Source organism: Onychostruthus taczanowskii, unplaced genomic scaffold (genome assembly GCF_017590055.1).
Source record: "Onychostruthus taczanowskii isolate IOZ18803 unplaced genomic scaffold, ASM1759005v1 scaffold50, whole genome shotgun sequence".
Classification (NCBI taxonomy): Eukaryota; Metazoa; Chordata; class Aves; order Passeriformes; family Passeridae; genus Onychostruthus; species Onychostruthus taczanowskii.
In genome coordinates, this window is record NW_024502569.1 from 4,504,373 (window position 1) to 4,531,664 (window position 27,292).

The 27,292-nt window shown below is 37.6% G+C and overlaps 1 protein-coding gene across 5 annotated transcripts; it reads left to right on the plus strand.

Annotated features, from left to right (window-relative positions):
• The first annotated feature begins 6 nt into the window (after positions 1–6).
• On the plus strand, positions 7–26,996 carry MTMR6 (myotubularin related protein 6). Of its 5 annotated transcripts, none has more exons than XM_041415987.1 (15): positions 57–80; positions 3,987–4,103; positions 5,205–5,288; positions 5,976–6,138; positions 7,054–7,211; positions 7,913–8,041; positions 9,122–9,256; positions 10,366–10,498; positions 15,092–15,201; positions 16,244–16,369; positions 17,572–17,621; positions 18,499–18,699; positions 19,249–19,383; positions 19,462–19,588; positions 21,343–26,996. In XM_041415987.1, the coding sequence occupies exons 5-15, from the start codon at positions 7,158–7,160 to the stop codon at positions 21,601–21,603; spliced, it is 1,461 nt and encodes a 486-aa protein (XP_041271921.1). In that variant the 5' UTR covers positions 57–80; positions 3,987–4,103; positions 5,205–5,288; positions 5,976–6,138; positions 7,054–7,157; the 3' UTR covers positions 21,604–26,996. The 5 variants fall into 5 exon arrangements, with proteins under 5 accessions (XP_041271919.1, XP_041271920.1, XP_041271921.1 ...); XM_041415989.1 differs by having other exon boundaries at positions 5,205–5,256; XM_041415985.1 differs by lacking the exon at positions 5,205–5,288 and having other exon boundaries at positions 7–80.
• Positions 26,997–27,292: the final 296 nt, after the last annotated feature.

The following is a 27,292-nucleotide window of genomic DNA, read 5'->3' on the forward strand; positions in this document are numbered from 1 at the left end:
GCCCGGCTCTGTGGCGGCGGCGGGAAGGAGGCGGCTGCGGCCGGGCGGGCAGCGCCATGGAGCACATCCGCACCACCAAGGTACTGCTGGTGCTGCGGCACGGCAGAGGCGCGGCGGGGAGCTGGGGTCACTGTGCGGCCGCAGGGCCCGCCCAGCACGGCGCGGCCGCTGCGGGGGAGGGCGTTGTTGTTTTCCCTCCGTCCGTCCCTGCTGCTGTTTTGTGGCTGTGCCTCCCCGCGAGGGGCTCTGGAGCGGCCCGGGCCGCTGGAAGGGGTGGAGGGCTCCGGGCGTGCTGCTGCAGTGTGGCCTCGTGTCTGTGCTAAGGGGAAGACGCTAAAAATCCTGGTGTAGTGGTTTTTGTGGCGGAGTGGGGAACAGCAGAAGCGAGCTGGGAGGGGATTGCGGTTGTTTTGTGTGCTCTGGATATGGTTCCGTGCAGCTTTTCCTACTTCTGGAGGCAAATCTGTTGTGAAAACCACCGATTTGTTTTCTCCTTTTTGGCTATTGCAGTGTGTGTTGTTAAATACGCAGGCCGTCAGTGCCTGTGTAATGTGTTACGTTAAAGCTGTAGCTGATATTTTGGACTTCTATGGCTTTTATTTCCTATTATTAGTGTGTTAGTCTTCTTTGTATAATGAAGATGCAAAAGGACGGTGTCTCTTGTTGTGACTAATTTTGAAGTGAATTTTGAAGTCCCAGCTTTATAAAATTAAATTTCTAACAGTACTTTTCTCACCTTGCTCACCATCCCTGACTGCAAAGGTTGCTGAAAAGACTCCCCGTTTGTTGCGTCCTGGGAATTGTGATTAATTCCTGAACGTGGTAGTCTGACTTCAAAGTAGATTTATAGATATGTTTAGAAAAGGAGTGTTCGTAGTTCGTGTCCCAGTACTAGATTCACAGCCAGTAATTACATAAAGGAAAGAGCTTTTAAATTTTTTGCGTAATAACTTACATAACTTCAATATAAATGTGTATAGCTGCTTTTATTTTTCATATACATGTGTATATGTGGAACAGAAAGAAGATCTTTGATGAAACTACCGTTAGTGACACTTTTTTAGTCTGAAATTGGATGCACTTTATTAGTGTATCACACTGACAGGTTGGAGATAAAGTTTCTTTATCAGATGTTTATTTACAAACGTGAAAGTCCGTGTTTGGAAATTTAATATTGTATTGTTGCAGTCAGTAGCTGATTGCAAAAGGAAAGCTAGACTAAAGCCAATGAGTCTTGATGATCAGAGTATCTGTTTGAGTTTCAGACCTGAAATTGAGACTAAAAAGGGGGTAGGTTGATCACTTCTTTGCATCTGCAGGTGATTGTATTTCTCCATTGTGTTTTTGGGGCCCTCGTGGGGAAAAAAATACTTCATGTAACAGTATAACTGAAGAGAGAAATGAGCCCTGAACACAGTTTATATGATTTATTACTTTAAAGGATTATTTTTATAATTCATACCAAAAAAATTATATGTTCTGAAAAAACAGTGTCATGGTAAGAAATAGTGTGATATTTCTTTTGTTACAGCTGTGTTGCTTACTTAGCTTTTTGTAAGCTGTTGGTTTATGGAATATCCAGAGATTAAAATGCATATAGGCGAGCATTACAGGTGTAGGAAGCAAGAAAAGTAAAGTACAGCTTGCACTTTGGGACTTGAAGATTCACTCTCTGTGTAGGTTCAAGCTGGATCTCATGTCAGCTGTTCTGAGACACCCCTGCTTTTTCTAATCTGACAGCATTCCTGTTTTTTGAGTTTAGTTAAGTCATAGTGAAATAAACTTGAAATAACAGTGCAGTCTTGCATAAACTAACTGCTGTGCAGGGCAGCTGTTATCCCCAGGAGAAGGTGATGGAATAGGTTTTGTACTTCTTCCAACTTCAGTTTGCTGGGAATGTTGAAATTAAAATTTCTTTAGAACCGTCCACACAGTTACCTGAAATTGAGTGTAGCTTTTTGTAAAATTAAACTGTCCAACAGATTTTATGTTGAATAAGGACGTGAGATCAACTTAAAAATCACTTCTGAGAGTTTTATGCTTAAGTAGCAACAAATGATCAAACTCAGTTTATTAAATGTGGTGGTGAAGTAAAGAATAGGTTTTTCAATGAATCTTGATAGTATCCTTACGGATATTTTAAAGCAAAATGTGGTAGAAAAGACTGACCATTCTTCAGTCAAACCTGTTTGCATATTTGAAGTCAAATCTGTATTAGTGAAAATACCACTGGATTTTTTCTCCTGGAGATGAAAAGTTTTTCTTAGTTTGACTGCTAAATCAAATCAAACAGCAAAAGAAAAAAGTGTATCATGAGCTGAGTACCATTTAATCTGGTTTGAGTCAAGATAAATGAATGTGTCATCTATGGAGGCTGAATCTTACTCAGTTGTCTTTAAGAGAAGTTATCTATGACTTTCAGAATTCTTGTAGGTTTTACCTAGGTTAGTGGAAGTTGGAGCACTAATGCTTGTCCTCATCCATTGTAGGGAATGCAGCTTTGAGGAAAGCTGCCTTATTATGTGGAGGGGAAGGAAACCTCACATGCCAGGATTTTGTGGGTTGTGTTACTGGAGCAAAGCTGGGGCAGTTTTTGTGCACTTCCCAGTGCTGGGGAGGTGCAGTGCCAGGTACTGGAGCAATTATTGCTGCAGATCTGCCCAGTATGGATTCTGTGTTTTGGCTGTGGTGTATTCACTTATGCTACTGTAAACCTGAGGACTTGGTGGTTTCAGCATAATGTATTTTGGTGTACTGATGCTTCTAGTTTCCAGTTTTTTTGCTTTCTAAACTGAAATCTGGAATATTATCATAGTGCTGACTTATAGTATATATTTGTATTTCCTTCATTATGTTTTGTATTCATTAAGATGGGTTTTTTTAACTTTCAAAAGCAAAATTAGGCCTTTCTAGATCATAAGAAATACCTGATTTTTTTTCCTGTTTTTTTTTTTGTATGTGCTTTTTGTAGGTAAATGCATCTGTACATAGGAATTAAAAATGGCTTAACATCAGCATAGTAGATGTGGGTTCTCCTTGTCGCCTCCTCTGGGTGCTGGTCTTGCCAATGTGGAAGTTTTTGGAGTTCTGCCATGCATTTAATGGTAGCAGAGAGATGTAACTTGGCATTAATGAGACAGTGCTGCCAAGAAATAGAGGAATGCGTGGAGATAAGCCATTTGCCACACTCCTTTGCATGCAAAGAATCGTGTAATGCTTGTTTCAAATAGAGCACTCCATGAAGCCCACAGTTAGGAGGAGCAGATAAAAAGGCTATCTAGAAATAGTTTTTATTTTGGAATATTTTCCATAGGATTGAGATAACAATGTTGATGGAATACCCGAAGGAGTTGTTGGCCCTTGCAAAGCTCAAGCATGAATTATCTGCTTCAAATGCCAGCACAGTCCTTGAATTTCTGGGAGTTTTTTGTAATTATTAGTATAATGCTTACATTTCATTAAGTATGTATTTTGACTATGGGGCAAGGTTATAATAATACTGAGTTTTCAAGTTGGGGAATTTATAGAAGACAGCACATAGCTTAAATGGAAGTTAGGAGAGCATAATCTTTATGGCTTTGAGTGTGCAGACAGCTAATAAAGCAAGTTGCTGAGATCAGCTATTAATTCAGTGCTGGCATCTCGATACCAGGAAACTGTTAGTGTGTGTTTGCTGTGTTTTGGGGAAGTAGCCTAAAAGCTTAGTAATTAATAATTCTTACTTAAAAAAAAAAAAAAAAAAAAAAAAAAACTGAAACAAAAAAAAAAGCTCAATGCTTTTGTATTGAAACAGGATATTTGAACTAGTTGGTCTCAAAGCTTGTGACCACTCCAGTATGGCCTGCATAGCCTTGTGTGTGCTGTGTTATGTTTCCTACAATTTTCAAAATTATTGCACCAACTGACTGCCTTTGCTAAATTAGAATTTAAATTTCTGCAGAAATTAAAACTTAACTTTTATTCCCCCCTCCCCTTTTCTGTTACAGGTAGAGCAAGTGAAATTACTGGATAGGTTCAGCACGAGCAATAAGTCACTGACAGGAACTCTGTACCTTACAGCAACTCATCTGTTATTCATAGATTCAAGCCAGAGAGAGACGTGGGTAAGGATAATGAATGCTTGTGGCTCAAAGGCATGGTTTCTCCAGATACATTTCTTCTTCCTTATCTAAGCTTGAATTTATTTACTAAAATGTTCTTAGCTATTCTTTCTACTCTCCTCCTTCGTGGTATCATAATAAGTTAATAATTCACAGGTTATGCTCTTGCGTGACACTGCTGCAGTTGAAATCAGGTCATGTTGAAAATTTTTACTTTTCCTCAAGCTGCTGTAATTTCTTCTGTAGCTTTCACTTATATTTCTGAATGCATGTGCGGTGGTTTTCTTTAAATAACTGACTTGCACCATAATTCTGAGGCAGGAGTGGGAGACTCATACATAGGTTAAGCATCAGGTTTAAAAATTCAGAGTTAACTTACTTTGTAATTAGATTCTGTCTAGGTTAAATGATAGAGCAAAAATCCTAAGACCTCAGGTTTGGAGAATATTGAAGATAACATGCACTTTTTTGGAGCAGTAAGCAGCTGTTTCTTCATAAGTATTCATCTCTGGAATAAAAGGTTTCAGATGGGGCTGCAGCTTCTTGTTGACCAGTGCCAGTGTTGTGCAATCAAAGCTGGCTAGTACAATACTTCCCATTAATTTTTTGTGCTTAGTGCCCTAGTGGCACACATATGAACATCAAGCTGTGGCTCCCACTGGAGTGCAGACACCTGACTTGAGTTAGTGCCTTAAGTCTTCCATCCTCCAGGATGACATAGCATCTCCCTGGCTGTTAATTTCTTTTTCCTGTAGGTGTATTTTCTTTAATTACCCTTAATGTTGTATCGTGGTTATCCAAGTGCCTCATGGTGCTTTCAGGAAAATTAATTTTTCTATTATTTGTTCTTGGATACAACATACAACTTAGTACAAACCAAACTGTTACCCTTTCATACAAAATGGGTTTTTGGGACAGCATGATTCAGAAGCATTACTTGCTTGTGTCTCCCTCTGCACTACATTAAAAGGTTTCATTCTGGGGAAATTGAACCCATACTCCAAGTACTGCATTTCTGATGATAATGCAAGTACCAGGTGTAATTATCATAATGTCTCCAAGATAGTCTCTTTGTAAATGCATATTTGGCAGCATTGTTTTCAGGTGCCTGTCAAATTCTGATCAACGTTTAAGAGGATGTGATTGCTTCAGTGAGGTAATTGTACAAGAACATCTTGTTCAGTTGAGGTAATGTAACTGTGCCTTTCTTCCCAGAGTTGAACAACTGTTGCTTTCTATATATTTACCTAAATCTTGTGTAGATTTGCCACACTAATAAATCTATGGAGGGCTTTTATATATCCACTGCTGTGACAGTGCTGTTAAAGTGGTCATAAACATTTAGCTGAGAAACTGTTATGTTTATCTAATACAGTAGGTAATACAGGAGGTGTTTTTCTTATCTTTGTTCCATCTGTAGCTGTTAAATACTTCAATTTTGAAATCTTCAATACATTGAATTATTTTCCCTTACTTCCTTTATCTTGTCTGAAAATTCTGAAGTATATTTCTGTAGATCCTTAAAAAATATAGGTATCCTGTCTGGACACTGCCTAATGGGATATAAGCCTGTCAGTTAACAAAGTTAAAAGAAAACTAAAAAGCTACAGTGGAGTTTTGCGTCTCAGTTTTGCACTTAGAAGGACACTTCAAAATGACAGAATAACGAAAGTTTTGTACATTTTAGTATCCTGATCACAATGGCATTCCTGGATTTCTGCTTCTAAATATATTTCTCTTTATGACTAGCTGACAAAATTAGTCAAAATCCATATTCAGCATTGCTTGGTGTGTCGTGTTGCTTCTGCTGATCTAAGTAGTATGCTATTCTTATTTTTCCTCAGCATGCTTACTCTGAGTTTTTGTATGTCACAGATACTACACCATCACATTGCTGCAGTGGAAAAACTTCCTTTGACTACTTCTGGCTGCCCCCTTGTCATCCAGTGCAAGAACTTCAGGATAGTTCACTTTGTTGTACCCAGAGAGAGAGATTGTCATGACATTTATAATTCTTTGCTTCAGCTCTCAAGAACAGGTAATTCTTGTAGCTGTAAAAGGCTTTGCAGTATGTGCATGGAAAACAAGTTGAGGGGTGTGTGTGTAAACCATGTGTTTTCTATTTATGTTTTTTAAACACGTGTTATGTAAAGTCTCACATGGGTTTGGTATATAAATAGGTTTTTTGATTAAATATTAATCTACATGAATATTCAGAAGCTGTGCTGTCTGGCTTTTGTATGTCACTGATATTCCTTAACAGAATGAGAGATACCTATATGTTTTTTTACATTTCTAGTGGTGTTCCTGAAATTGTGAATATAAATGTGTATAGTCACTCTTATTTATGAGTTCCATACATTAAAAACCCACTAAGCAAATCAATTGTTACTAATTTCATGCAGTTTCAAAAATAAAGCTGAAATTTTGATGCTAGAATACCATTACCAATTCAGCTTTACAAGAGACTTCTGTCAGTACATTCTTTTGCATTTTCTGCTTTGTGTTTAGAACAGTGCAAAATGTTATCTTCGTAAGTAAATAGTCTACTAGGAAAAACAAAGTTTTTGAAAGCTTTTCTTTTTAAAGGAAAACTTTAAAACTTCCTTTTTTTTTAAGGTCAGTCGATGTAAATTTTAGTTCTTGCCTCCCAAAATAGTTCATTCTTTCAGATCTTGTGAAGTCTTTTAATAATTCTGCCTTTTGCCTTAAGTTTGTCAGTCTTCATTTTGTGTCCCTTATGGCTTTAGAAACGTCTGTTTTGAAATAGGTCAAGCACACTCAGGAAAACTTTCATAACCTACTTCTGACTAAGTATCTGTAATTATCAGTTAACTGTAGGATTGTTGTAGAATAGATATTTCAGGCATGTCAAGTATCTGTTATTTAGTCTTGCTTCTGTGAATCTTGAAGCCTGAGACTTTCTCTCCATTACATATTCTTTACCTTTTAGCAAAATACGAAGAACTGTATGCCTTTTCTTATAATCCAAAACAAAATGAATCTGAGCAAGTCAAAGGTTGGCAGCTTATTGATCTAGCAGAAGAATATAAGAGAATGGGAGTGCCAAATGATTACTGGCAGTTGTCTGATGCAAATCGTGATTACAAGGTAAGTGTTGTAATGGAAACACATTTTGCTCTGCATCTGTTTCTGGTGAGGCCTATAGAAAACAGCTTAAAACACTTGGCTTGCAATATAAGCAAAAACTTTCAGGTAGAGAGAGTTAACTCCTTAATCAGTGTGCAATCTCACAACTTCCCGATTGCAGTTTTCCCAAGGCTTCATTGAGAGAGTGTGTGTCCATGGATGTGTAGGTTCTTTGGGATTGTTTCAAGAGATGCTTACCTGTTTGAAGCCCAGCCCCAATGATTCTGGTGCTCTGCAGCTTTGCAATGTCTCTCTTAACTGAGCAGGATTCTACTTCAGCATTTTGCAGTGCTGGTTGTGGTGGTGTGGCTGATTCTGAGATTAGATTTCATGCTGCTTTGTAGTCTGCAAGTATTAAAAATGAGGGTAATAATTTCATTATTTTATTTGAAACACATTCTTATCATTTCTACTGCAGAGTTGCGTTCTTTAGAGTGAATGCTAGTATGGTGATGCTTGGCTGTGTAACTTGGATCCCAGTTTGTACTACTTTCATCCATGGCTTGTCTCCTTTGAGTTGTTTACATTTGTATAAAGAAACATGGTAGTGTTTATCTTTTGTGTCTTAATTCACCTTACATCTTTCAATTTGAATACAATAAAACTAGGTTAGGCTTTATGTCTTGCCTATAAAATCCTTTCTGTGTATCTGTGTCTTTCAGATTTGTGAAACCTATCCTAGAGAGCTTTATGTTCCCAGAACTGCAAGCAAGCCCATAATTGTTGGTAGCTCCAAGTTCAGAAGCAAAGGAAGATTCCCAGTGTTGTCTTATTATCATAAAAATAAAGAGGTACTGTGTGACTTTTTGCTGTAAATGTGCTGAAAAGTATTTCTCAACACTTGGCAGTAGTTCAAGGGTTGGTGAGGAGGTTCAAGTACAGGGACTCGTATGGCAAGGGTGTGACTCAGGATAACCCTGAATACAGCTGACAGGAGTGGTGCCTAACAGGATGTAGAGTAAGCCTAGCCAGTTTAAAATAGATCCTTAAGTAATTGGTTGACTCTACTAAAGTTTTCAGAAACTAGCATTAAGGTAACTGAGGATAGCTTTCTCTCAAGGGATCTGTCTTCCTTGATACATCAGGAATAAAATATGTTAGGTCAAAATGGTAGGAAAAAAACCCCAAACAGATAAACCAACAAAATAAACATTGGTTCTTCAAGGAGTTATTTGCAAGGTAAAAAAAACTCTGCAGGGTAGGAAATAAGATTTTGCAATGGGTGGTGTAAAGAAGCACATAGCTGTCTCAGCTGTGGAAGGAGAGGAATACTGTCACCTTGATGAGTTAAAGAATTTGTCTGATGAATGTGAAGTTACTAGATGGATTTGAACATAATTACATTATCATTTGAGTGTTGGAAGATACACCTGATACCTTCTGAAATACAACATATCATTGAAAATTACATTACAATCATTACATTAGATGATAACAACTTGCACTTGCAATAATAAAATCCTGCCTGCATTAGTAAAACCGCACATAGTTCATTCCATATTATGGGAGTAGCTTGCTTTCCTAAAATATAATTTTTCCAGCCTGTACTTTTGTGAGTTTTTATGTCAATTACGTAAACTGATACCTTGCCCATGAAGATACCTGAAAAACTGTTTTGATAAATCTTTAGATTTAAGTTGTAGGTACTGTATTTCATGGTTTCCAAGGAATGTGCTTAAAAAGTTGGAACACCTGAACTTTATTCAGTTTGCTGGTGCTGTCTGTTGAGTGAAATTTCTTTCAGTTCAGTGAAAGTTCTTTCAGTTTCTTTCTGTTGAGTCTATTTCTTTCAGTGTCTTTTGAGATTTTGCTAAGCACTTCAAGTACAGCTATTAAAGTGATGCTGATTTGTTCTTCGTTGTTTCTGGCAGGCTGCAATTTGCAGATGCAGTCAACCTCTCTCAGGTTTCAGTGCCAGGTGCCTGGAAGATGAGCACATGTTGCAAGCCATCAGTAAAGCAAATCCTTCAAATCGCTACATGTATGTCATGGACACCAGGCCCAAGGTAGGTACTTCTGGTGCTGCAGACAAGCCTCTCCTCCTGAATATTGGAGTGCAGGGGTACAATGTAATTCTGAAAAATTTGGAACCAAGTAGGAGTCCATCATGAGCAAAAATGTTGTAAAGATAAGGTTAGGCCTTTCTGTTTTAATTACTTGCTTTCTTAAAGAAGTTGAACCTGTCCTAGTACTCAGCTAGAGTTCTCTGAATATGCTGCTACACTTTGAGAGGGGCATTTAAAAATATACTTAAATAATAGTTAATAAGTGAACAGTTGAGTGGGATCCAGATAATTTTAACTGCTTGAAATTAAATTCATGAAATGGTGAGCTGTGATGTGGTTTCTTTTGGAATGGGAGAGTACTATGTTCTGCGTAAATGATCTGTACAAACTGTCTCAGAAATGAGGAAGTGGAGGAAATTCTATTTTGGCATTTTGAGGTCATCATAGAATGGCTTGAGTTAGAAGAAGTCTTAAACATCTCCAGCCTCTGACAAGGTTGTTCAGAGCTCTGTCCAGTCTGGTTTCAAACACTTCCAGGATCTACAACTTCTCTGGGCAGTGTTTTCCAGTGCCTCACCATCACACTTCATCACTGTATAATTAAACTGACTTCTGTTATTTTATTAAGTTAAATCATGTTATTACCTGTGTTGCAAGATGTGGCTAATTCTCACTCTTTAGACCCTTCTTCATTTCAATTAGTATTAATTTCACTCAAGTGTCTAAACACAGGAGCTGAAAATGTCTGTGTCTTACTCTTTCCTTTGTAGGTGAGAATTTTGTAGTGTCTTTACTCAGAAATGTTTGGACACAAATAAAGGCTTATTAGTTAGGAATCTGGAGAAGAGAATGGGAATTACTAAATGCATTATTCAGATATGTCAGCTCTAAATATAGACTACTTCTTTTTCATATGTATTTACTATCCTTTTCTTAGACTTCTGTGCTTTCAAGCTGATTTGCCACAAACTATATTAGAATCTGTTTATACTATGTGCTCTTGTGGTTTTGTCCCGATGTGTTCAATTGAAATTGCTTGACTTTTGTTTCTTAATTTGATATTTCTATTCCAATAATGTATTTCAGTATTTTTATTTTCCTCTTTTTAGCTTAATGCAATGGCTAACAGAGCTGCTGGGAAGGGCTATGAGAATGAAGACAACTACTCAAACATTAGGTTCCAGTTTGTTGGCATTGAAAATATTCATGTAATGAGATCTAGCCTGCAAAAACTCCTTGAAGGTAGGTTTTAACTGTACTAAAATAGTGTATTTGAAAACAGGGTGTTTTTCTGAAGTCTTTAATAATAGGTTACACAAACTACATTGACATTTCTATGGTTTAGTCCAGCTCTGTGTTTAGTACAAGTTTCATGTGCTCTGTGGTAATGAATTACCTTAAACCTCGACCTTCAAACTGTAAACCCAACTGAATGAAGTTGTGTTGAAGAAAATTGAATGGCACATATGTCTTCAGTGAGCTTTGTTAGTATGTCAGTGAGAAAGGCTCCTGTGTTTTCCAAGTGTGTGCCTGTAGATACATTTTCATTTACAGAATATCAGTTCTCCAAGGGGCACTTTGTTCCACAGAATTCACAATGAACATATGGTCTGTACAAAATTTGAGCTCTTTGACTTGGTGCTTGTAGGTGTTTGTAGAGAAGGGGGCAGGGGGAAATGTGAGCCACTTCACCATACCACTGCCTGCCTCCTGGTGGTGAAAATGGAGAGGCAGAACTGTGCTCATAATTATGTTAATATTTTTTTAGGTAGACAGCTGAAAGAAAATTTAAGACATTTTGTGGATTCTGAGGTTAGAATACAGTGGCAGAAGTGAGGCTTCCACACCTGACACACAATACATGTGTAAGTGCTTGGCTTCTGGAATTATGCAAGTATTTCCAGAGACACAGAAGATTTACACTTGTATGGAAGCTATTTTGATGAATACATGCTGTTACATTGATCAAGAAATCTTAAAGATTAGTGGTGTAATCTTTATTTTCAATGATCCTGGATGTGCTGCTAACCTATTCTTAAGGCACTGTGCACGGAATCCTGCTGAGCTGTGATAATATGGATCTTTCTGGTTATTCCTGCATGTGTTTTTCCTAAAGGAAAGATGAGAAGCATGATCCTGAGCTGGAACTTTTAAATTTGTCATAATTCCCCTTTCTCTTAATAATATGTTCAATTCTAGGAAACTAGCTACTAAAACTTGATTGTTGCTTTAATTTTTTAAGAGGCCTGCTCCTGTGTAATAATGTCTGATGCAGAAGTGTGTGCATCACACAGTTAAGCTTCACAGGCTTCATGTTTCTTCCATTTGAATTGGCATCCCACCAGCAATACTTACTAAAAATGTGTCTGTAACTTTATTTAAGGGTATGGAATATATTTTAGTTTTTCCTTGTGTGAAGAATTAGTTTGTTTAAACACTGTTGAACAAAATAATGAGTAATCTCTATTGTTTGTTTTCCACTTAAGTTTTTTGGTAAATGAACGCAGTTGTTTTACCACTGTTCAGCCTGTATGATTTCCTAGAGTTTTGCTGAATGCCACTTTAGAAGTAGGAGCATTTTCAGGGGTAGAAAGGACTCTTAAAATTTAAGGATTTCTGTAATAATTTAGTCTTCAGCTGCTTTTAGAAATGTGCTCTCAGTGGGATGATCAGGAAGAAAATGCCATTAAAATGGTTCACAGCTTAAAATGAGGAAAATGCCATTTAGCTTCTGTGTACTCACTTCCCTGAATGTGCTGGACTGAATGTTCTCAAATCAGAGCGTGATACCAATGATGCTGTTTGTTCAAGCACCACTGTAACTGGGACTGCCCTCAGTTGTTTGGGCTTCTGTAACAAACAACTGTTACTCATTGTTTGGTGTGTGTCCTGCTGCTTGGCTCTGTGTCTGTCTGCCTGATTTAGTTCAGAATCTGAAAATTCTACTGGCAAGCTGAATGTGAGACAAAACCTTTCCCAATGTCCTTTTGTAATGGGACTACAACATGGAGCATGCTAGGGGGATTTACAGTGTAGTTTTCATTTTGGATTCAGCGGTTAATCAAATATCTTGCATGCAGTGGTTCAAAACTTTTCTAAAATAGTTTTCTTCAGTATGAACATGATGAGTCTATCGATGAGCAGACTACACCACTCATGGGAGAAGCTTCACATAGACTAAATTTGTAGCTGTTACACTAAATACAAAGTTCAGTTTTTATATATTTAAATTACACTGTTACATAATAAAAAGGATTGAACTCTGATAAGCGAAAGGGTTTTGGGTATGTCAAGAGGGAACATTTCTGCAGAAAATGTTTGGGGAAAAGGCTCAACAGATATTGCAATCTGTTGCATATATTTTGATGGTGGAAGTGTGTTAACTGAGGGGGGTTTTGTGAGTTACATAGAGTTTTCTGTACAGGGCGAGGGATTATCTAGGTTTTTTTATTTGTTTAAAAAAATCCTGCCTGCAACCTGCTATGCTTCACTCTGCAGGCCTAGTCACCTCCTGAACTGCTGCCTGAGGCTTTGCCAGTAGTGTGAATAATTACAATCAAGCAAGGGAACATTGAGGTTTTGGGCCTCATGTGCATGGAGGGCTTGTGTTTTTTATGGTGGGATCCATATAGGCAGAACTGTCTTGAATCCTGTTTATTGTGAAGTAGCTGAATTATCTTAGTGGTATTATAAATGGTACCATAAATCATCTTTCACCTTCTGAAAGACCGTAAGGAACTGGAAAATAACTTATTTTTCAGCATATAAGACTTGGACCAGTACCAATGCATTTGATTTAATCACCAACTAGTGTAAAAATGCCTGTGTTAATTCACAAAAATGGAAGGTAACTCTTGGGGCTCAACATATGTATTTCTATCTCTGCCTTAGTTTATAAAAATATAGAAATCTAGCCAGAAAGGGGAATTAACTAGTTGTGAAATATTTCTGCCAAGCTGAAATTTCTGATCAAAAGCAGATTTTGACAGCAGTATCTGGGTGAAAACAAAGTGAGGGCTGGAAGCCTGTTTATTTTCTAGCTGGAAAGCTTGTGCTGTAAGTCATAAGTTACAGAATGTGTAGGTGTTCTGCCATGAAGAATACCTCTAGACATGGCTTTGTCTGTCCTGCCCCTTCTCTGCAGATGTTTGAATTTCCTGATACTTGGCTATTTTCAGTTTCTTTCCTTTACCACAGAGTGGTGGATGTGTTTGTGTACTGTTGTGACTGATCAAGTGTATGGAACCACTGGCAGAGAGAATTACTTCATCTTTTCAGCTTGCTCACATTCTCATCTGTTTCCTCCGTGTGCCAGGTCTTTTGGAAGCAGAATTCTTGCCTAATGGTGCCTTTCAAAGACAGGAGAAAGCTAGCTTGCTTTTACTTCTTTTACTAATATTTACAGACTAACCTTTAAAAGTAGGTCTTCTGTCCTGGGGTTTCTTCTTGTTCTGTTACTTCATTATGCTGTGGTTTGCTAGGTAATTTTGTAGATGATGAAGATCTGTGGGTTGTAGAAAAGGTGCTGCAATACTTATTTGGAAGCCTGTCATTCTTCTAGTATTCAGCAGCACCTGGCACTATGAATCTTCCTGAGCAGTGGGGAGTGTACCAAAAGTTGTTTGACTGAAAGCTGAGAAACATCTAGTGCAGATACAGGAAAGCTCTTGGAGGCAGTGATTAGAGTTTATAGTCCTCATTACATCAGGGGACTTGATTGAATATAAGCTGCATCACAGAATGATTTGGTAAATTTTGTTCTCTGCTTTTGCTGCTGACTCACTTCCTTCCCTGGCCAGAGATAAAAGATGGTTTTGCAGCTGTTGTATCCCTACTGCTGACTTTCATATACAGAACCTTTTTATTTTCATCTGGGGATCAGCGCTTTAGAATCATAAAATCATTTAGGTTGATAAAGACTTCTAAGATCCTTAAGTCTAGCTGTTAAGCTTAGTGGAAGGTAGGCTTGCACTGTGGCAGAGGGAGGTATTTTTGTAGCTAGCAGCCTTGAGTGTCTTCTCTTAAAACTACTCATAGCGGAAGCTGTGATAGACAGCAGATTTTTTTTTTAATTGCCAGAAGTTTGTCATGCTTGAATAGTAATGTAACTGTGTGAGTTACTATTCAAAACTGTACAAGAATCAGGTTATCTGTCTTACATGTGAATTGGTTCTGTGGGAGAATCTTTCAGTCTAGCTCTGCATCTCTTGCTGCTACACTGCAAAGCATCTTTCCTTTAATTTGAGTTCTTCCTTGCTCCCTGAATTGACATTATTGTTACAGGATCCAAGTATATTAGGGAAGAATGGTAGAGATCAGTCAGAAACGTAGTGTATCAAGTGTGAAGGTAGACAAAATTTCAGTGGATTTCATTCCATCATTCATCTGCACTGTGTTCTTGTACTGCACTTCCTTTATTCTCCTTTGCAGGGTGGAGGGGATGAAACTCTGGCAGTGTGACTCCTCTGAACTGTGTATATTGTCTGGATGCAGCTGCTTCCCTACTCCTAGTACTAATTATTTCCAATGAGCCTTTGGAATTTGCATTGCCTTCCATGGTGACAAGAGTAAAGCCTCCTGTGGGGGTAACCAGTGTATTTACTTGGAATGTTATTTTGTCAAAAACCCACAAAGATGGTTTATATAGTTCTACAGAGTTGAATTGTGACAGGAGAACATTTTGTAGTACACCTCCCTCAACCACTTGATTAGAAATATTTCAAGAAACCGCCATTCAACTTTGAACATAGGGGATTATATACAACCTTCTTTCTACATTGCAGCATGTAGGTAGCTCCAACCACTTAAGGCTTTTTAACTCTTGGTTTCTTTCAGTCAGTGGCACAAGGGGTTTGTCTGTCAATGACTTTTTATCCGGTCTGGAGAATTCTGGATGGCTGCGTCACATCAAAGCTGTGTTGGATGCTGCTGTCTTCCTAGCCAAGGTAACATGCTTGCTGCTTCTTTCTTTGGTGGGAAGTTGACTTCCTACCAGAAAAATTAAGCATAATATTATGTAATGTGTAAAATTTTGCAGTTGACCTTTTTGGAGATAGGTGTTTAGTATATATAGCAGTACATCTAATATGGTTAAAGTATTATGTGTTTTTTTATGATTGGAGATGTTAAACATTCCAGCTGATGTTCTGGGATTTTTTGAATGCTGTTTGCTCATCTCATTGGGAGACAAATGAATTCTTATGCTTCCTGGTTCTCTAGGTATTTTTGAAAAGTGTAACCAGTTTGCTGGTGCATGGAACAAACTATTATTTAGTGTACTCTGAAAAATAGAACTGGGGCAGTAATTGTAGAGCAGCCAAGGTGGCTGTTCTGACTTCATTTGGCAAGGAAGTAGGATTCTGTGAATAATTCAGAGGAACAATTGCCTTTGCCAAGCACTTAGGAAGCCAAGGGCTTGGTCTGATGGTAGTGGGTAAAGAAAAAACCTGGATCTTTGTTTTTGCTAGGTGAAATAGCAATGAGTTATCTCATTTAAAAGTGGGTGATTGTCCTAAAAAAGAGCTTCAAAAATGTCTGAGCCAACAGGAGCTGAAGCTAATGAGCATTTCCTAGGCCTTTACTTTTATGTAGCATAATGATGAACGAGTGGTATCTTTAATGATGAGTTGATGTCGTTTGTGGTTTTTTTAATCTGTACTCAGTAATGTGTAGTCTAATTATTGTTAAGTTTCCTTGTAAATTTGGTTTAATAAGGGGGAGAGAGAGAACTGGGAAGCCCTGCAGAGGTTAGTTCATGCAAAGGTGGTAGTGGAGTCTCTCTTCAAGGAGTTTTCTATACTTCTATGGAGACAAGTTCCTACTTTCTGATACTATTAAATCTTTTCCTCATAGTAAACATTTTTCTAGCTTTGTTAAATAAGATGGCCTATGGTGTGAGTTGGAAATAAATACAGGTTTTTTATTTATTTACTAGTTTTTTTGACTTCTGTCTAGAAAAGAACATTGATTAACAACTGTGTTTTTCAGGCAATAGCAGTTGAGAGTGCAAGTGTATTGGTGCACTGTTCAGATGGCTGGGATAGGACTTCCCAAGTTTGTTCCCTTGGAGCTCTCTTGCTAGATTCCTATTACAGAACAATCAAAGGATTCATGGTAAGCAGATCATTGCAGTGTTGAGTTGTTCCTTGGAAAAGAAAGGGTGTAAGATGAAAGGGAGCAAACTTTCACTGATTTTTTTTTTTTAGTTGAAAGTGTAAAATGAGATTTGCAGTATATTGATAAATATTTCATACAAAAATAACTTGATCCTTGAAAAACATATTTATAATCTAAAAAATTGAAATACAAATAGCAAATTGCTTTAGTCACCATGCAGAAATGTTGCAATGGTTGCTTTTTGCATCCCAGCAAGTCCCTAATCGATGACATAGAAGGATTCCAAAGTGCTTATGTGAGGTAGCACACATAATAAATTACAGCAGCTCTGTGCTGCTGTAAAACAACATTTCTGTCTGTCTCCAAAACAACATATTAAAAATCTGAAAATGTCAATTCCCCCTGTGATAGAGACTTAAAGATGCCTAAGCAATCTAAATTTCTTCATCTTGTTATATAGAGAGAAGAATTTCAGTACGATTATTCCAAATTTTAGAATAGGAAATTCAACAGTGTTCTGCAATGACAGGGCAAGGTGTTATGGAAACTCCTCAAGGATTAAACTAGTTCAATCTATTGTTTAGAACCAACTGCCACAAATATTACAAGCACTGAAAGTGAAGTTAAGGAAGAATTAGAAGAGGATTAATTTGTTGTGAATAGTGAGAATCTTTAGGGAAGTAATTTAATCTTTTTGGGTTTTGATTTAATCCTTGCTTTCAGTTGAATTTTTGTGAAGGTCCTGTCTTAATTTTGGTGCTTGATAGTGTGACCAAAGTGATAAAAGAAGATAGTGTTGATGTGAGCAAACTTACTGTTACAAATGTTAGAAAGAATATATTATGTGCATTTATGTAAATTATGATAGCAGGCATGCAGTACTAACATTTTTCTTATTCTTTGCCATAGAAAGTTAATAACCTAATAGTGAAGTCATGCAACATTTTTCTTTAAATTATCAGTTACCTGATTAGCAAGTTGCTTAACTTGTTTTACTAGTTTTTTACAAATGTACTTTGAGAATCTTGTGAAAAGCTTCCAAGAAAATAAAGAAGCTACAAAGGAATAAATAGTTGTTTCTACTGTAACTTATTCAATTCAGATTTAAAGTGTAATATATCAATAACCTGTGGGGTTAATACTGTAGGTGTAAGATTGAGTAATATTTTACATGAGATTTTGGTTTTTTTACCCTCTAGGTCTTGATAGAGAAAGACTGGATCTCCTTTGGGCACAAGTTCTCTGACAGGTAGTTCACTCCTCTGATATAGTAAAGTGTATACAGCAAACTGAGTTAAGTATTCTTAAACAAAAGACAGCTTGTAGATGTTGCATTTCTAGCCACACTGCACCAGTTCAGCAATGAGTAAGCTGTTTTCAGTGCGCAAGGCACTTCTCCTGCTGTCTACAGTGTATTGCAGTTTATACCTATTGGATCATTGATTTATATTGCAGACGTAAATTTTTAGTGCTACTGGTGCCTTGCTTGCAGAAGTTGATGACTGCAGCAAGGTCTGCACCCATGTATAGATAGATACTGCAAAACCAATCTAAACCTGCATCCCAGCTATTGAGGCAATATGAAACACATAGTTTTGGTATCTTTAAAGATAAGTTTGCATTTATGTTTGCTTTGATGGTGAAGTCACACCTACCTTTAGAACTCCTATATGTTAAGAGTTCTGTTTTTCCCTTGATCTGCCTGTCATCAGCTATGACAATAGCCTTGCTGCTATTTACTGCTAATTAATTTGCTTTTAGCTGCTATACTCCATATGTTGACTGTGACAGCATTAGACACAAAGGAACTTAACTGTCTTATGTTGCTATTTGGTACTTAATATAGATGTGTGATTACTTATAAGTCAGAAAAACAGGTCAAATATAGACTTATTTCTATTCAAAAATTGCCCCAGTTTTTGAAGTTAGGTGCTCAATTTCCAAATCAAAGCTAGCATCAAGTCGAGGTGCTGTCATTTAAAAACAATTGCAGCTAAGACTTTCTGGATTTCTAACTTAAACCAGTTTCAGTCTGTGGAATCTTTTTCAGTCTGTGGAATCTTTTTCAGTCTGTGGAATCTTTTTCAGTCTGTGGAATCTTTTTCAGTTTGTGGAATCTTTTTCAGATGTTGTCAGTTGGATGGTGATCCGAAAGAGATCTCGCCAGTGTTCACCCAGTTTTTAGAAAGTGTGTGGAATCTGACTGAGCAGTTTCCGCAAGCCTTTGAGTACAATGAAGCTTTCCTCCTTCAAATCCATGAACATGTCCATTCATGCCAGTTTGGTAACTTCCTTGGAAACTGTCAAAAAGAACGAGAAGAGCTAAAGTAAGCAGGCACATTGTAATATGTCTTTTGTTTATTCCAGCAGACTAAGAACTTCCGAGAATCTTCTTAATTTTAGGCTCTGAGTAGAGGAAGGATTGGTAGTACTGAAACCTATGTTGAACTACATCAGGGAACAGTAGTGCTTCTAGTGATTTTGCATGCTGAACACAGCCTTTCTAATTCTGGTAGAAAATCACATCTTCTTTTTCATAGGGAAAGTTTTCCTGTTCATTTGGTGTTTTTTGGGTGTTTTTCCCCTCTGAAAGCAGGTAAGCTTAAGTTAGGAAGTATCATGTAATTTCCTCTCCCAATCTCTTTTTAGGTAACCTTAAAATTCTTGCCTGTTCAAGGCTACTCATTTAGAAGTGTTAGTAAGATATCTTCAATGCATTTAGCTGGAAAACTTCTGTGAAGTTTTTATCAGTTCCTCTTGCATTTTATTTTCAAAGTGTTTGTTTCAAGTAGGCAAAACCTGCACACCATAAGCAGTTATCTTCTACTTGTTTGCTTGCAGTCAGTGTGTTGACCTCTAACTCTTTTTGCTTTAAGACTGAAAGAGAAGACCTATTCCTTGTGGCCATTCCTTTTGACTGAACAGAAGAAATATCAGAATCCTCTGTATAATCCAGACTTTTCTCCAGAACTAACACTTTTGGAGCCTAATACAGTATCATTCAATTTTAAGTAAGTTTAAATAAGATACATTATCTTTTCTTCAGCTCTGTCTTGTCTTGTATACTTAAAAATGTCTGTTTTGTGCAGGTTTTGGAGAAATATGTATCATCAGTTTGATCGAAGTATGCATCCCAGGCAGTCTGTGTTCAACCTTATAATGAACACAAGTGAGCAAAATAAACAACTGGAGGAAGACATTAAAGAACTGGAAGCTGTAAGTATTACAAAATAAGTGTGTGCCCTTGTGACCTGTTCTTCAGATTATAGTTGTTACAGTGCTGCTGGTTTTCACCTGAATGCCACTGCTGTATGACCTAGCACTTACTCTGTGGAATGGTGACTTGGACTTTCACTACTTGCTTCTATGATGAGAGCTCTAAGGCACTATTTATTCTGCTTTATTAATGAACTCTCTTATGTAAAAGTACTGCTATCAAAGCCTTACCGAAGGCAAGTTTCACAGAAACTTAGCTTGCATTAAACTATCTTGGAATAACAAGGTATCCATGTAGCTACAGCTGTGTTGCTGAAGTAAGGAAACTGAAAATGTTTTATTTCTATTATAGCTACTAAAATGGAAGCAGTAAGTATTGTCCTTCTTTTAACTTCATATGCAGGTGCATGCTGTTGTAAGCCTTCATAATTATGGGTCATGTACATTGTAATGTTTTTATGAAGACAGGGCTTAATCCAGAGATCAGATGTCTATAATTGACTTGTAGGTGTTGCAGTAACCAGCCAGGAAAGGCTGATTGATACTTGTTACACTCAGTTAAGATGCTGAAACTTCAGAATAATGCCTTTCAAGGAATGAAAAAGTCTTCTGATTATCAGTTTTAATACTTGTGTGTGGACAGAAATGGTAGCACAACTCCTGTATATGATGTTGGTGGGGAGAGGAGGGGAAGGACAGCTTTTCTAGGAGGAAGGATTTTATTAGATTGATCCTACTGTAAAGTAATGAATGCAGGTCACTTAATCTGATACTGTTTCAAATCTTAATTTTATATTTAAAAAATTTTATACAATTGAAGCAGTAAGGTGAAGAGAACTCAAAAAGCTATCTAAAGAATAAGCAAGAGGGAAAGTCTCAGCTTTGAATTTTCTAGAACCTCATTCCAAGATGTTAACTTCACCTGAGCCTACATTTGTCACTTGAGAAATCATGATATGTAGTTGTCTGAAATCCTGATGTTGACTTTGCTACTGCTGTTTCTATCTATAAAAAGTTGATGCCAAGAGACACCAGTATTCTGGATTTAGTCTCAGTTGTAATAAAATATGAACAGATCAACAAACAAATCTGTTCAGTTAACTAGTGCAACCTCCCAGTTACTAGGTGAGCGAGTTTGAATTAAAAATGAAACAGGCAAACAAACCAAACCACGTAACTGAAAAATCCCTTAATCCTAATCTTTCCTATTCTCTTGCTCATGCTGGCAGGATACATCTCCTTTCCTGTGTTTTTAGTTGGCATTTTTTAGAGTATTCATGCATTTGAACAAACTGTATTGGCATTTTTTAGATCTAAAGGAAAAGTCTTTCATAACGTTTTTAGGAAAGATAGAAGGGCTTTAGATATCAAGTTGCTTTGTCACTAAGAGACTCATGGTTTTTAAGAGATTGTAGGATCTTTGCTTGCTGCAGTACCAAGGTCTGTCTTCCTCTGCTTCTACTCCAGAAAGTATGTCCATCTTGATGGCAACCACACAAGGGGCAAGCTTGGAATAACCTCTCCTTCTCTAGGGATATTAATAGGCATTGTTTGTCTTCTGCCCTTCTGCAAATTTTAAACCAAGAGTGCTTATAGCATCAGCTGTTAACTGTGGGGAAGAAGTTAGGGTATGTAACAGTGTCCTGCAGACACTGCAGTTGGCCAGCAAAAGAAGGGGATACGTTTCGTTTAAAAGCACAGTGTCATCAGTAAAGAGTCATGCCCGCTGTTAGTAGCTGTTCATTGTATTTCAGAAAATAAAGCAGAGAAACGGGCGGCCAGATGTGGTCCTTGTGAAGGAACGGGAGCAGACGGCTCATCCTGCCCCCGTGGCACTGAAATCCCCTCCGTGCTTCCAGAAAGAGCAGCCGCCGATGCCAGTGAACGACGCCGTGCGAACCATAGAGGGCAGCAACACAGCAGACAATCGCTACAGCGAACTTGTGTCCGAGTTCTCCAAAGCTGAGCCTGCCGTTGTCAGCTTGGAGTACGGAGTGGCCAGGATGACCTGCTAACTGACATCTGGCACTGTGTTCTAGACTGATTAAATTGAGAGATGGGTCTGTGGTGCATGACCAAAGCACGATTTGTACATCAGCGAGTTTTGTTAATGTAGACTAGAACAGCATGCTAGTTGTCAAGTGTTTGCTGTTCTTTTCAGAGGGGGGAAAAAAAGTCGTTGTCTTTTTGAAAGAAATAGGGGCATTTGGTAAGTAGTGACTGAAAATCAGAATGTTATGTCTTTGGACTTAGGTCAGTTTGCACTAAATTGATTTAAATAGTAATATTACTTTATTCAGTATAGGAAACCACAAATGGTCTTTCACAAATTGATTTTATTTGGACAAGTAAACTTGAACTTTCTATTTTAGGAACTGAGGCTATGTGTATATATCTCATATGAATACGTATTCCCTTGCTTAGTGTCACCCAGTACTAACTTTCAGCATATTAAGTGCCGTGGAAAAGTATGACATATTTCAAATCATAAATAGTTGGCCTTAAAATTGTCAGATCAATGATTTTGTCCTTTACTACTGCAGTCTACCTGGCTCTGTTTACATTGTATTTGCTCAAGTTTTTATATCCTTAAAACAGGACTGAATATAAAGAATGAAGCATGGCTAAGCTGGCGCAGCCTTTCAGCAAATAGCTATATGAATGTTAACTTATCACTTGAGACTGTTTTTTCTTCCGTTTGCTCCATTGTTTGAAATGTAATAGATTGATCTGATTTTCCTCTCTGGCAGCTCAGTAGATTGAGCATCATTAAAGCTGCAGGTTGTCTGACATTAAGTGTTTTGATCTGTGGCAAGGTATTTAGGTGTAAAATAAGATATACCACATAAAAAAACAAAACTAGCCAATAATGAATAATCAGGTTCATTCAGATTGTTTACTGTATGCTGTGCAGTTGCTCAAGGTGCAAGAAAGCAAGCAAAACTTTTGGAAAAAGTTGTTTCCAAGTTAAAAAAAAAGTCACATGTCTGAGGCTAATGAGAAATGAGTGCTTCCTAAATGTTTTATTAGAAGAAAACTTTAGTTTTTTGTGAAAACCCTTCTCATCTTGTAAAAACTTGTCCAACCTGTGCATATTTAAAGTAATTTTAGTATCTGACGATTTTTATGTATTTGGAGACAGGACAAAAACTACTTCTAGCAGAATGCAGTAGAGATCATGGAACATGAGAAAAAAGGAGGAAATTTACAGTTTGTGTGCTTAACTATGTATCTGTAATCTTCTGGTAAGAGAGAAGGTTTTCTGAAATTTGTCTCATGATAGATTTTCTGAGCAGGTAATAGAATTAAGAAGAAAAGTGTTGGTGTCCAGTTGTTAAATAGAGGTATGAATTATAAAGTTTGGGTATTAAGATCCCTAATTATATTAGATTAATGCTACTGACCTTTTACATCTTGATTTAAATAATTTTTGGTTTCAAATGAAAATAATTTCATTCTCATCCTCATCCCTGAAGTGTGTTTTGTCACAATTACTGGTGTGCACAATTTGACATAATTTGGCGGCATTTCCCTCTGCACCATATTGGATCCAGGACTCTTAGCAAGGCCAGTGTAGGTCAAGATGTCTGGGAGAAACCAGCTGTGACTCTTGTATTTTGCTATTAATTCACCCATTTCACTAATTTGATTTTTGAAACATAAGCATTTTTATTTTCAAAGATATAAGCGTAGTGTCACATTTAAAGTATGTTATCCACTTACTTAAATACATTAGTGTCTCCACTACAGGTTTTGATAGTTTCATGTTTGCACAAATGGTGCCTTACAGGGTTGCAGCAAGAGAGATTTTTGTGCCTTGTTATTTATTGTCTCCCCTTCTCCCTCACCTTCTGTGTTAAATTTGTTCTGTGGTTTTCCTTTGTAAAAACATCTTGTATATTAAGCTTGTATTATATCACAGTAGTGAAACAAACTTACTGCTGACAATATAGGTAAGCATTACCAATTTGTACTTGTTTTAATATTTAGCTGCTCTGGTATGCCATGTACACTTTTTCTATTTATTGTTTGGAGTTTATAGACTCAAAAGATTATATTAAGCTTTTTTGCAAGTATTGTTGTATGTTGTTTTTACTTTAACAGCCATCTGAGTGCCCCTGTATACAAGGGTTTTGGAGAGAAGATCTGTTCCCTTTCAGTACTGTTACTTGGAGTTTATTTCAGTCTTCAGGTTCTTTTTATTGGCAAAATTCACTTCTTAGGGAAAGGAACTGGAATGTGTTTTTATTTTAAATCATGGTAGGCATGTTAAGTCACCTTTAAAATGCCATAAAACTGCTCAGGCACTGAGCTTGTTTCTTGATCAAAAATTACAATACTTCCTGATCTGAAGTAAATATTTTACTTCAGTTAATATGTAAATAGAGTTTTATAAGGCTGTTTTGTAAAGCAACCACTTTGTAAGGTTCAGATAGCCCTGCTAGCTCAACCCCCAGATCACCAGTGAGAAAAGTTCCTGCAGAGAGGCATCTGTTTCTTCTCATTTGCTGTTAGACCTAAGCCAAAACTACCTAAAGCACATGGGACCTGTGGTGCAGTGAATAGATGGTAGTCAAGTGAGCTCCAACAGAAAGCTTGGCAGCATGGCCAAGACTCAGCATGGTGGGGCTGTTCTGTGTCCTTCAAGAAGGATTAAAAAAAAAGCAAGTAAGTTGACTATAAAATTGTGACAGAACCCTAGAAACAGAAAGAATTTTAATTCTAATTTCAGTGGATGAGGTTTTTCTTCATCATGAATATGATACTCCAAGAACAGTTACATACTGAAAGGCACCTCATACTGATCAAAATAATATGCAGAACTCTCTCTTTCAGGCTGTGACATCAGTTTGTGGTCGGTATGCTCATCAGTTGATTGGGAATATAAAGTCCCAGACAGAAAGTTGGTGCATTTGATTCTGCTCCATATAGGTTGCAAGACTTTGGCACCTGTCAGTTCCGTTTGTCTTAAGGAAGTCTCCTTAGGTGAAGTTTTTGGGTTTCTACATTCTGTGCTATGCTTGATCTTTCTTCTTTTAAATGAACCAAGCTGATAGTTTCACCTGAGAAAACTGATTTAACTTTTGTACTCCAGGCAATTTAAAATATTTATTTCATTACTACCAAAAGAGTTGGGCTTATTTTTGGGAGGCTTGCTAGTGTCATAAGGTATTCTTTAATACAATTTTAAGTATCCAACTGTTCTGTTTTGTAGGGCGACTGCCAAATCGACAGACTAAGAAATTAATTAGGCAACACTGAACTGAGCCTGTGCATTTTCTGCACATGTCCAATTACTAGTGACCTAAATCTAGGGCAGAAGCCTGAAGTCTGGAGAGTCCTTTTAGAGAACTGGAACAGCAGTCCTTCCATAAAACCGCACATCCCTGTGTGGAACAAATGCCCTGATAGAATGATTTTGCAGAGGGAAAGCTAGCACAAATCAAACTGTGACAGTTTTATGTGTCTCCTCCTCAGGGTAAGCACAGTGGAGAATGCCTTGCTGGAAAAGGTGATCTTCCTCTCTGGTTCCTGTTTTCCTGAGGCCTTTTGATAAAGTAACACATCAGCAAATGTCTGAGAGCTTGCTCCTCCCATTCTGGTAACCCGAGCACAAAACTGGCTGCACGGTTGGGCTGAAGTGGGGCTGGGGTAACTTGGCTTAACTACTGTCCTCTTAAGGAAGTGATATAAATAATATAAGGAAACTCAGTGTTAAAATAGCACAGGGCACATGCTGTCAACATCTGTTCTTTAGAGTTGCTGCCCTGTTCTGGAGCAAGTGTGACTGGCATAAGGGCCTCTCGTAAGCATGATTGCTTTCTAGTTAGTTTAAAGATAATCTGATTTCAAACTAGATCATCCCCCCAGTGGTATTTATAGATCTTTAGGTCAGAACCTAAAGGTTGCTCTTGAAACTCCTGTTTATTTGTTAATAGTTTTAAACCTGTGGCTGATCATAGGCTAAGTGTACTGGTTGTGAAACCTATATTAACCTTTAGGATTAAATCTTTCGATTGAAGTCTGCTTGGACTTGCTTTCACCATTTATGCCACACTTTCCTCCTAGTGTTGCTTATTGTGGTGCTTGACGTCCTTCAGATGTAATGGGCTTCTTAATGCTCTGGATGTTTCAATAACCTGAGAGACTGTGGCTTTCTTCCACTGCTCTGAAGGCTCACATCAGCCTTAGTGAACAGTGTGAGTGAACTTGTGCTTGATCTAGCTAGCTTGACCTGCCTCCATGTTAAATAACACTGAAAATCAGCACGGCATCATCGTTCAGTGGTGCAGCTTCTGTACGCACAATAGGCTTAAGGGATGTAGTCAGGGACCCGTGTCACAGCATGTAGCAAGGAACAGCACACTGCAGGGCTATGACTCATAAAGTAGAAACAGTAAAGCTGTTCTGATGTCCAGCAGCAACTCAGAGACTTGAGGTGGAAGGTTAGAGGCATACTGCTTTTGAGATCAGTTTCTCGGTCCCAGAGAATTTAGTGACCTGGTCTGTTAAACACCTATTGCTGAGCAGTTCTGTACTGGCATCAAGGAGCAGAAAATATATATGGATCTGTGTTTCTTAATCTACTGACTTCATGTAATAAATGTCCTGATGGTGATGTTGAAATTGGAGCACAATATCTTGTTTATTCTTGTTTGTATTTTAACTCTTGAGGTCAGTTGCATACTGTTTATAACTAAGTGGGATTATAGTTTTGGCACACACTGTTTTCCATGTTAATGACAAGCCGTACACATCTTGTGCTTTGTATCTCTGCATGTATTTCTGCTGAGTGCATTTCTTGCAAGCAGGCAGCCTTGGTGAAGTCACATGATGCTGCTCTACCAAGCATTCCTCATTACCTAGCACTACAGATTGCTTTCCTTGCTCTGTCTTACTATTGCTCTTCAGCCTTAAAGTTTTTCTTCACAGCTGTCTGTTGACAATGTCCCTTGACAAGCATCTTTCCACTGAAGAAAATGGGTTCAGCATTTTTTCTGTCTCTCAGGGATTTTTACCCCTGAACTAGTGAACTTGAAAAATAGTGCTTACTCTCCCCTTTGGGGCTTCTGAGTGCCTGTTGACTTCCACAGTTGGTTTGGTTACACATTTTAAATTCAGACATGGCTATTTTAAATAAATTAATTAAAAACTTAGTCAAATAATAGATGTGGCAAAGAAAAAGAGAATTTTTCATTGTAAAATATCTGGAAAGACTGGCTGTTTCACTAACGTTTATTGTTCTCTGTAATGCTTTCTGTAAAAGTCATTTATCTGTGTGCTGGGATCATGCTTGATGTATATTCCTGAAGAAACTTTAGCAAATGGAATTTTGTAACAAGTATTTTATTTGTATGTGTTTTCAAAATCCATAAGGCTTAAAATAAAGTGATCTTAATATTGCCAATCTAACTGGACATTAAATATTTATAATAACATATATAAGCATTTATAATAACTTTGTGTAAACATTAAAATTTTCATTTTATGGATGAATCATACCTGGATACAGACTACAGAGATGAGTTGATCTATTTATTAGGTTCTTGAATGCTTCTGTAGCTTTTACATACTGGAAACTGGTTCAGCGTTGTGCTACTGACTCTTGACTGTTGGCCTCTTAATTACAGGCACTGTTCTGAGCTTAATTTAGGACTTAACTAAGGAGAGTCAGGAGAGTACTCTGTTTACTGCTTGTTGCCA

Bases quoted from the DNA above. Each gene is read 5' to 3' on its own strand.
- MTMR6 (XM_041415985.1), top strand. From the start codon at position 57: ATGGAGCACATCCGCACCACCAAG. The intron at 81-3,986 runs GTACTGCTGGTG...TTTCTGTTACAG, and splicing joins AGCACATCCGCACCACCAAG to GTAGAGCAAGTGAAATTACT. The intron at 16,370-17,571 runs GTAAGCAGATCA...TTTACCCTCTAG, and splicing joins GAACAATCAAAGGATTCATG to GTCTTGATAGAGAAAGACTG.